Here is an 11796-nt window from a genome sequence, read left to right as displayed (position 1 = left end):
AGTCAGTTCACAGTTCCACCGATAGTGTATGTGTTCTAATTTTTCCACATCCCCTCCAATATTTGTCATTTTCCCCTCTTCTCATAAAGCTATTTATTCTCATAATCAGTAGAACTACTGGGATTGAACTCAACAGCTTAGTCCCCTTTGTGATATGTGAAGTTAAAATTTAAGTAGAGAAAGCGCTGAAAAGAAGCTGGACAAGATCAAGTACTCACTGAAGAAATCTATGCTGCAGGCCATAATCTTGAAAGCAACGAGTGATTCTTTTATAAGGTAACTCAAAGAAAGGGAGAATGCCAAACTAATGGGAAAAAATCAGAGAGGTTACTCATAGGGCTCTCTTCTCATATTTATAAATCATCTACATGCACATTGACAATATTCTTAATGAAAGTAGGAGATGGGAAAGGAAATGTTTCACATATGATCTTGTATAATATACAACATATTTAAAGCTATACAGTTGCCTGAAAAGTTAAAAGTATAAAATCCCTCTGTGTGTATTGTTTGTTAATATTTAAAAATTACTTGACTTGTTAAGTACAATATAGCCTTAAAGAGTTTCCTTCATTAAGGACTGTCATGCACATAGGTTAAACAATTGTGCAAGATTCCTCAACCAGTGATAACTGTTCAATTAGTCTAATTATTACAATCATGAAAGCTGTAACAAAGTTGTTCACCATTGTCATCGAGAATGTCCTGTATGAGGTGCAAGTGGAAGAGTGATTCCTAATATATAGTTACAGGCCTTAAGATTTTCCTGTTTGTTATCTGATTCCATCAAGCCTCAAAAATTTGCAAGACCTCCTCAACGAGATACATGATTGCTCCAAAGATTTAAACTTAATGGATGAAGAATGAATGTGACATGAATTTGGAGGGACAGTCTATTGAATAAATCAATGGATAAATATTTATCTGAGTCAGACATTGCAGATAGATAGTGAGTTGAGTTAAGCCTTGAATAGTAAGAAGAAATCAGGCTGAATTACATCTGGTAAACTGTTCTGTTTTTTTCAATGATCTCAGGCTGCTTTCCAGAAAAAAAAAAAACTAAAGAGTTGGACTGTCTTGAATAGTAAGAAGAAATCAGGCTCAGTTGTATCTGGGAAACTGTGCTGTTTTCAATGATCCCAGGCTGCTCCTCAGAAAAAAAAATGTTTATACATATGTATGTGTATATATGTGTGTATATTTGTGTATGTCTGTGTACACATATATAAATACACACATACACATATATGTACATGTATATATTAAACTTATGCACGTATACTTTCTAGATGAGGTATACTTGGGAATTACCATTGTAGATGACTCAAAGAGGGTAATGGAAGGATGCACATTAGTCTCAAATAGGCTATAATAAATTAACAATAATGATTTAGATAAAAACAATGATATAAAATACAAAAAAGGGAAAAGTGTGAAATGAAAAGGAAGTAAGTAAACAATTCATATAGTGAAGGAAAACAGACAGAAAGACTATTTAGTCAACAAACACTTTTTTAAGCATCTACTAAGTGCCAGGCACTGCGCTAAGTGCTGTGGATATAAAAGAGGGGGGAACACACAATCCCTGCCCTCAAGCTCATAATCTAATGGGAGAGACAATAAGTGAACATATATGTACAAATAAGCTCTATATATACGATAATAGAAAATAATAGAAGGAAGTCACTAGAGTTTAGGGAAAGGCTCCATGTAAAAGATAGGATTATAGATGGGACTTAAAAGGATCCAGGAAAGCCAGTGGGTAAAGATGATGGAGGAGAGTATTCCAGGTATGAGGGACAGCCAGGAAATGTACCCAGAGGGGAGAAATGGAAGTGTCTTGTTCATAGAATAACTGAAGGCTAATATCCCTGGATCAAAGAGTATATATTGGGGAATAAGGTGTAGGAAGACTGGAAAGTAGGAGAAGGTTAGGTTATGAAGGGCTTTGAAGGCCGAGAAGAAAATTTTTTTTATGAGATCCTGGAGATAACAGAGAGCCACTGGAGTTTACTGAGTGGGAAGGGAGGGTGGGAGCAGGGGAGGGTAGTGAGTGGGGATGATGTGATCATAAAAATAACTTTAGTGGTCGAATGGAAAATGGGTTAGAGAGGGGAGAGACTCAAGCTATGCAAACCCACCAGCAAGCTATTGCAATAATCTAGGCATGAGAGGGCTAGGGCCTGCCCTACAGTGGTCAGAGGAGCAAGGGGACCATATTCAAAAGATATTTCAAAAGTAAAATCAACAGACCTTGGCGACAAATTGGTTATGGTGAATGAAAGATAATGAGGAATCAAGGATGATAGTTTGAGATCCTGAAAAACTAGGAGGATGGCAGCACTCTACAGTAACAGAGAAGGGGGCAGGAGGGGGAATTTGCAGGTTTAGAGAGAAAGACAATAAGTTCGGCTTTAGATACGCTGAGTTTAAGATGTCTAGTAGACATCCAGTTCAAGATGTGAGACTGGAGGTCAGCAGCAAGGTTGAGGCAAGATAGATAGATTTGAGAATCATCGCCAGAGTGATGTTAATAAAATCCCTGGGAGCTGATCAGCTGACGAACTTCATAAAGTGAAATAGTATAGAGGGAGAATTGAAGAGGGCCCAGGAGAGAACTCTGTGGGACACCTAGGGTCAGAGGCTGGATGAGGATTCAGCAAAGGAAACTGAAAAGGAACAGTCAGATAGTTAGAAGGAGAAACATAAAAGCATGGTATCTCAAAAACCTAGAGAGAAGAGTGTATCAAGGAGAAGAGGGTGATGCAGCTGTCAAGGTGAATGAGGATTGAGAAAAGGCCACTGAATTAGGTAACTAACATCATTGGAGAGAGAAGCTTTGAAGGAAAGAAGAGGTCAGAAGTCCAATTGTAAGGGATTAAGAACAAAATGGGAGGAGAGAAAATGGAGGCATCTATCAGGCAGACAGAGTCAGGAAGACTCATCCTCCTAAGTTCAAATCTGGCCTCAAGCACTTACTGGATATATGACCCTGGGCAAGTCACTTAACCCTGTTTGCCTCAGTTTCCTCATCTGTAAAATGAGCTGGAGAAGGAAATGGCAAACCACTCCAATACCTTTGCCAAGAAAACCATAAATTGGATCATGAAGAGTCAGATACAACTGAAAACAGCTCAACAATAACAACACTGTAAATGGTCTTTGCAAAGTTTGGCCACAAAGGGAAGGAGAGATATAGGCCTTTAGCAGAGATGGAAGAATCAAGTGAGAGTTTTTTGAAACTAAGTGGAGGGACCTCCATGAAATGTAAAAAGACCTAGAAGATGTTGGATAGAGGATCTAGGAGAACACATGGATACGGGTTGCAGAGTATGAGAAGTCATGAGTGGAGACAATTTACACTGATAGAGGCAATGTCCATATCAGAGAGTAAGGAGATCATAGATTCATTAAATTATTGAAGTGTATGTGAAATTATTTTAATATTATACTAGAACTCTGTTTTCACAATACTTTACCTTCATTGTTCCATGAGCCATACATAATATCATGAGGTAAATAATGTAAATTTTATTACCATTTTACAAATGAGGAAACTGAGGTTCAGGGAGGAAAATTTCTTTACCCCATATCCCATAGCTAGTGAGTGGCAATAAAGCCAACATTTGAATATTTAACTCTCAACTCCAGTTCTCCTGCTTGTTCCCATTATAACCATGTTAACATGATGCTTCATTAACCACAACTTACAGGTGTGGTACATTAGAACATGCTGTGTGAATGACAAGACCTAGGTCGTACTCCAGGCTGTGCCACTAACTAATTTGGAACAAGCCAAGTAGTCATTTTTGATTTTCAGTAAAGTCATCTATTAAAAAAAAGGTTGATTAGACTCCTAAGGCCTCTATTAGATCTAACTTTCTAAGATTCTTAGATACTATCTTGCTTTAATTTCTCATCTAGAAAATATTGTATCAATCTACATACCTTTGTTAATACTATTTCCTCTGCCAGAAAAAATGCTTTATGATCTCCCATCCTACTATTCCCTCCCCCTACCTGGTTCCACAACCCCATTTTGCCTATGGAAGAGGCCATGGAGTGTAATGCCTGCCTCCCACCACCCCCATCAAGTTTTATACAAAAATCCCCAAAACACTGAAGCCAGAATGTTGCAGATTCATGATGTGTTGTGGTGGGACCATCTCAAAGAATTTAGAGTAGACAACTTCTAATCCAAGTATAGGCATTTATTGACACTGACGCTCCTCATGAAGCAGGCTAAGTTCCAAGAGGAACTAGCAAACTTCAGTAAGGCAAGACATACAATTTTAGAGAATATGATGCTGATTATGAAATAAAAATTTACATAGAATATAGGAATATGATTAATATTAAAAAGGCAGGAAGAGTTTGTCAAGAGATTAGGTAATAGGGGAGGGGTCCCTTCTGTGGTTCAGTGGTTAAGCATTCTGGTTGTGCTGCCCTCCAGTAGACTAGCTATTGTGGTCTTGTCTGGTCAAGATAGATAGATATTGTGGTCCTGTCTTGGGCTAAATGATGTGATTGTGGTTGAGTACAAAGCACACCTGTTGTTCTAGTGAGGCGTGAGGCATATATGAAGAAGTTAGGATATTGAGTGGGGGGGTGGTGGTGAGTGGCTAGGTAGGTGCAGTGGACCTGCTATTCAGTGGGGCCTATAAGGGAGTTAGAATATTGGGGCTGGGGGCAGCTTTATCAGGATTCCATCAAGAATATTAAGTGAATTGCACAAGATTACATAAGAGATCTGGGATTTGACTTCCAGTCTTCTTTCTTCAAATTCAATACATTTTCCATTCTGTTCCACATTCTATGAAAACTATTTTTAATAAAACTAAGGAAAAATCTTGTTCAATCACAATTCAGGCCAATAGGAAACTCTATATAAGAGGGAAAAAAGTAAGAAAAAGCTGCCCCTTAAGTCAAATAGAAACCAATATGGGTGATTGTTTTGATTAACTAAATTCAGAACAAAAAAGACAAAGTTTATTTTATGACTTGTGGTTTAACACAAGCAGGAAAGAAAGAAGAAAGGCCCATTCCAGGTTCTTTTGAAATTGTAAAACACTGAAAAAAGGAAAAAAAACCACCCCATTCTTTGGTTCATTGGGTTTATAAATCATGTTTCTTCTGTGTAATCAGATGCATAAAGTATTGTGATTTTTTTCAACCTCAGCGTTTTTTCCCCTTGGGAGACATTATGTAAGAACTTTGTGCTTTGATAGGCATTTAAAATTTGTGTGTGTAAATACATATTTGGGAAAGAGTGTTTCCTTGCCAATTTCCAATGTAGAAATTAGATAATACTAGACTGAAGAGTTTAGTGATTTTTTTTCTTTCTCCTTCAGGCCAAACTTTGATTCTAAAGTACCAAAATGTCCAATACTCACTTCTCTCTACATTCATTTTCCTGCCCAATAACATATTTCATTAGCAATTAGCACTGTGGAATCCAGAATTTGAAGCCAGAGGAAAAATTATTCCTTTGACAATTAGATAACACATTCATGTCACCAGAAAGCATGAACATAAAGTCAGTGACTCAGTACAAGGAATGAGTTTGAGGATCACAGCAATGTGTTATTCCAGAACTGTTTATGTTGCTCATGGATCCTCCTTTCCACAATGTCTCACTTTCATCTTTTTCCCCCAAGACTGACTCTCTGGCTTAATTTTTAACCTAGCATTTTATTTTTCCATAGAACAAAATTAACCATAATGTTTAACTAACTTAATATTTTTTCTTCTTCATTCATTCATTCCCCCATTCAACAAAACATTTATTAAATGTGTATGCTGTTCTTGACCTTAGGGATACAGAGATACTAATACAAATTATCTTTTCCCTCAAGGAGCTTACATTTTCTTTGGGGACTAGAGTATTTTATTGACAGATAAGTGAATATAAAGAAAATTTCTAAGCACTGGGAGATCAGAAAAAGGCTTCATGTAGGAAGTGGTGCTGGAGAGGAGCCTTGAAGCAAATTGGTGATTTCTAGAGTTAGAGGAGAAGGAAGAAATAGTGAATATTGCAGTGAAGAAAAAAGTTATCTTTATTATTCATGTAGAAAAACTAGAAAAAACTGGGTTATATATTAATGTAGAAGCTTCATGAGGGCAGAAACTCTTATTTACCCTTTTTTCTCTGTCACTGTCTCTGTCTCTCTCACAGCCATACGCAGCTATGGTGGCATAGAGTAGGCATTTTATATATTTGAATGAACGAATACTTTATGAACACCTGCAATTGTCAAAAAAGATTGTCGTAATTCCATTATAGCACAAAAGATAATAATTACAACCTATTCCCTTTCCCAGTGGAATTGTGAAATGTTGTTGACTACTATATGAAATGAAGCCATGTGACCCAATGGATAGAATGCTGGGACTGGAGTCAGGAAGACCTGAGTTCAAATGTGGCCTCAGACATGTAATAGCTGTGTGACCCTGGGCAAGTCACTTAACCCTGTTTGCCTCAGTTTCCTCATCTATAAAATGATCTGGAGAAGGAAATGGTGAGCCACTCCAGTATCTTTGCCAAGAAAACCCCAAATGGGGTCAACAAGAATTGGACACAATTGAAAAATGATTGAACAAAACTGTCTAAAAAGCTGGAGCAGAATAAATACAAACAGAATGAAATAAGAAATATTATAAGGATATATGATTTAATGTCACCATTCAACAATGATCAGCAATTCAGCTGGTCCAAGGGATGACTAAAGACAACATCAATTATAAATCTATCTGCCAGCTCCCATGTTGACAATGCCCTATCAGTGTAGAAAAGGCTGCACATAATGAGGAAGAATGAGGATAAGGAAGTGGGTGAAAATAGTGATTTCACATTCAATGAATCAATTAACATTTCTTAAGTGCTAATTATGTGCCAGGCACTGTGCTATGTACTGGGGATAGGAAAAGAGCCAAGGAAGCTGGGGAAGGCAATAGGCAGAGATGAGCAGGAAGAACATTCCAGGAATTGAGGATAATCAGAAAAAATGCCCACAGGTGAGAGGTGGAATGCCTTGTTTGTGCAGTAGCAAGGAGGCCATTTGTATTGGATCAAGGAGCATTTATCTGGGAGTAATGAAACTGGTGAGTCAGCTAGATGACAGAGTAATGGGCCTGAAGTCAGGAAGACCTGAGTTCAAATCCAGCCTCAGAAACTTACTAGCTATGTGACCTCAGGCAAATCACTTAACATTTTGCCTCAGTTTCCTCATCTGTAAAATGAGCTGGAGACGGAAACGGCAAACCATTCCAGCATCTTTGCCAAGAAAAACCCCAAAGGAGTCACGAACAGTTGGAGGGACTGAAATAAACAGCAATCTATCTATATATGTGTGTATATATTTGCACATATATATTATATATACACATACAAACATATGTATATATATGAAATACCTATCATATATATGTGTATTTTGTATATGCATATAAATATAATACAATAAGGTGCCTGGAATAAATATAGGGCAATATAAAAATAGGGGTGGGAGGGCAGGGATACGGACTGGACCTCTCATTTTATTTACACAGAAATATCTTGGTTAAGGATACTTCCTCTACTAATGCAGATTGGCACCTTTGATGCTATTTATACTCTTAGAGAGTTGCCTAGACTAGTGACTTAAGTGTTCTGTTCAGAGCTTGCACAGCCAGTACGTGTCAGAAATGGGAGTTGGGGCTGCCGCGTGGGAAGGCGGAAGTGCATGGTGGGGCGAAGAGCCCCTGGGTCTGTGATCCTGGGATCTGGTGGGAGGCTGAGCTCGCTATGGCGGCCGGGGCCGGGGCCATTTCTCCCGCAGCCCCGTCGCTGGTGGATCGCTACTTCACCCGCTGGTACAAGGCCGATGTGAAGGGAAAGCCGTGTGAGGATCACTGTATATTGCAACACTCTAACAGAATCTGTGTGATCACATTGGCAGAATCTCATCCGCTTCTTCAAAATGGAAAAACAATTAAGAGCATTAACTACCAAATCAGTGCCAGCCGTAGCAGACTGCAGAACGAGGTTTCTGGGAAGTTTAAACGGGGTGCACAATTTCTAACAGAACTTGCACCGCTTTGTGGGATATCTTGTTCAGGTGGAGAAGAATATACTGTGTCAAGCTGTGTGAGAGGACGGTTGATGGAGGTGAATGAAAATATTCTAGATAAGCCATCCATTTTGCAGGAAAAGCCATCCACTGAGGGTTATATTGCTGTCGTGCTACCCAAATTTGAAGAAAGCAAGACCGTCACTGAGGGATTATTGACACGAAAAGAATATGAAGAAGTTGTGGTGAAACGAATTAATAACAGATCAGAAACATCATGAAGATAGATGAAATCAAAAGAAACATAAATTTACACGTGTTAAAGGACCAACTGCTGTTGACCATGACTGGACAAGAAAGTGGTGGAACAGTCCTCTCCATAGTGTGGGATGGCTGTGCTTCAGTTCCTGGCCACTTGGGTATTGGTGGTCTTTGCCAGTTCATCTTGATTTATTAGGTCATCTTTCTCTCCCTCTTAGATTGGCTCTGTCCCAGTATGCCCCATTTCTCCCTAGCTCTTTTCACTTATTTAAACACAACATAAACAATTGGGAAACTGCACACACTATTTCCTAAATACTTTGTTTTTATTTTGTGTTCACTTTGGTGAAACAAAAGACACTCCCCCTCCCCTCAGGCCTCCTCCTTTACCAGTTTCACCAGAACATTTAGACAAGGTAGTATACTTTGCCCAAGGACACTTCTTTTTTTAGTGTTTTTATTTATTTGGAGGGGGAAGGCAGGGCAGTTGGGGTTGAGTGACTTGCCCAAGGTCACACAGCTGGTGGGTATGTTAAGTGTCTGAGGCTGAATTTGGGCTCGGGTCCTCCTGACTCCAGGGCTGGTGCTCTGCTCACTGCACCACCTAGCTGCCCCCCAAGGACATGTCTTGATTGCCTGAACTGGAAGAGTAGCGATTGGGAATGAGAGGAGGTTATTTTTTGACCAGACCTATTATTTTATCAGTGTGGGGAGCTTTTGGTGAGGCTTTCTCACTCCCATTGCAGATGGCCACATGCCTTTCAGTTTAAAGAGCCTAAAAAAGCTGCTTGGGGTCCCAAGAGATTAGGGATGTTACCAAGGTAAAATTGTCTGTGTCAGAGGCAGGACTTGAATCCAGGTCTTTCTGTCTCTAAGCCCAGCTCTTTCTGTCCATCATGCTATTTCCCTTGTCATCAGATCTTCAGTAAAGCTTTTTTTATGTCTATTCCTCCCTTGTTTCTGGGGTGTCCTCTCTCATCTTGGCCCAGAGCCGAGACTCTGAGATTTAAGTATGTGAATTCTTGCCACCAGCGGCTATGGCGCCAAATTGGCCCAAGATGGCCAAATGCCCCGGAGAGTGAAAAGATTACATGGGCCAGGCAGGAGAGTATAGGACAGCTCCGTTTATTAAGCTGAAGAAAAGGGCTTATATACCTTTTTAGGCAAGCAGATCAACAAATTCATGTGCGAGACATTTGTTACATTGCATGACTTCCTTATGCTTTGTTCCCCTTTTGCTGAAAACAATACTGTGTTAATAGCCTACAGGTGGTGTTTAGCAGTGTGTGCCATGGAGGTTTTAGAGAGCCCACGTGCTGAGTTATCAACCCAAGGGCAAGAACAGGCTTCAGGGAAAAACGTGGCCTGTATCCTATCCCAGAATGGACTTTCTCAGAGCTGGCCCTCTACAGATTCTCACTAAAGTTGGTAGCAAAATAGTTTTAGTGCATATGAAAGTACTATAAAAAGTATAAAATGCTAAAAAAAAAAAAAAAAGAAATGGGAGTTGGACCCGAGTCTTTCTAGTTAGGTCTCAATCCGCTATATCATACTGCTTCTCTATAAAAATACATCAATTGATAAGTAACTTGGTAGAGGAGACCATAATGAATCAACTATAGACAGGGGAATATGTGGTGGGAAGGAAAAACTCTTATTTAAGGACCAAACTACAAGACACATATGGGCAAGCCTGTAATCTTTGGATTGTGCTTATAGGTAAAGAACAGCTGTTTGACTTGGTTTGGGAAAGAGGTTTTCAAAAGAGCTTTTTAAAAATCTGTAACTAGAGCTTTCCTTAGTTTCCTCTCAGCCCCAGATACCTCCCAAAGTTTAAAAAAAATGTTCACAAAAGCCTCAGAATGATTATGGTCCTGATTAGAGATAAGTTCTGAGAAAATGCACCGAAAGGATTCCACCCATCAATGTCTGACCCTCTGTCCCCATGGTCCCTGGTAGACCTTGCTCCCAGCTAACCTCATAATCCCTTCACCGTATCCCTTAAGAAATGACCTTTCCTTCTTCAGAGCTACCATATCCCCTGGCTTATAGCATTCTATGTTTCGCATCCTCTATTTTATTATCATAGTCTTGTCCATCTCATCTACCTCATTTTCCCAATTCAGTTGGAAGCAAGGACCATGCTTTGTTCATCTTAACTGCCACCCCCACTGTGCCCCACCCCTCGCCTCCCAGGGGGGCTATACACGTAGGAGGCATTTGATGAGTGCTTTTTAGGTTAAGCTGAATCTATTCACGTCAGGGTTGTCCAGTGTATTAGTCACCAACCAGACCTAGTATCTCTTTCTTAATGAGTCCCACATCACAAGACTGAAATAAAAAATCAAGGTCATTTTCCATGCTTTCTTATTACTGTAACAGAGACACCAATCGAATATGACAACGAAGTACTTCTTCGCCTTGTCTTGAATGAGAGATATGGAGCCAGTAATTTGCCAGACATTTTGGTGCCACCAGAAAATACAAATGAGAAATGGTTAGAACTTGAATGGACTCTAGTAATCAATCCAAACCTTTCCTTTCATAGAAGAGAAAGCTTATATCCAGGGAAAGACCAAGTACCTTATTCAAGGTCACAGAAGACATCAGTGGGCTCTTTCTACCTTTTCCTCAAATTGACTAATTCCACAGCTGATTTTGCTTTGATCACACTATTCAGACTGGATTTTGACACCACCCTATCTTAAAGGACAATGGAATTAGAAAAAGAAGTGAGACTATTAGAAGGAAAAGGGTGCCTATTCCTCATCCTGTCTGAAGTGTTCCTCTAGCTTTGGTGTTTCAAGGAGTTGCCAAGAGATAGACCGATTATACTTACAGGGACAGTTATGACTTTTGCAGACTTGGATATCAGCAAAGTATTTAAAGTCTGCCTAATACTCCAAAATTCATATTTCATTTACCACAAGGATGTTGCCTGGGAAAGCAGAACCTGGAAATTTTCATTTAATGAGAATTTAGTGTGCTGGGGTTCATAGTCCAAGACCAGAAGAAAGGTAGGGAGATAGGACCACACAGTTGCTCAAAACCACTACAGAGAAAAACCTTGGCACCTCCTTTTAAAACTAAGAGAATGTTCCATTCACAGAAATCCTTTCATTGTTATTTGCTTTAGCTTTCAAGGAAGTCTATTTCCCAATATTTAATTTCTGTCACTATTTTCACCAAGGCAAAGCTGCTAGCTAACTCTACAAATATGTACAACCCATAAATCGGAAGCTTGTCTATTAATATCCTGTAGTTGAGCCCTTAAAGTATTACTTTTCTCTTCACATAATGTCACTCCTACTGCTGAGAGCCTGCTTGGAGTAGCAGATAGAGACCAAACCTCGGAGCCAATAAAACCTGGGGTCAAATTCGGCCTCTGCCACATACCATCTTTGTGAGCTTATTAGGCAAGTCACCAAACCTCTCACTACTCTAAGCCAGAGGTGTCAAACATGTGGCCCTGAGTGTAGATCCAAAC

General features: G+C 39.5%; 1 protein-coding gene across 1 annotated transcript; it reads left to right on the top strand.

Annotated features, from left to right (window-relative positions):
- Nucleotides 1-7774: 7774 nt before the first annotated feature.
- LOC118858693 (protein Abitram-like) lies at nt 7775-8345 on the top strand. Its single transcript, XM_036769289.1, has one exon. It carries the CDS (start codon nt 7784-7786, stop codon nt 8327-8329), a length of 546 nt encoding a protein of 181 aa, XP_036625184.1. The 5' UTR covers nt 7775-7783; the 3' UTR covers nt 8330-8345.
- Nucleotides 8346-11796: the final 3451 nt, after the last annotated feature.

The sequence above is a fragment of the Trichosurus vulpecula genome, chromosome 7, assembly GCF_011100635.1.
Source record: "Trichosurus vulpecula isolate mTriVul1 chromosome 7, mTriVul1.pri, whole genome shotgun sequence".
NCBI lineage: Eukaryota > Metazoa > Chordata > Mammalia > Diprotodontia > Phalangeridae > Trichosurus > Trichosurus vulpecula.
This window is presented reverse-complemented; position numbering and strand designations above follow the sequence as displayed.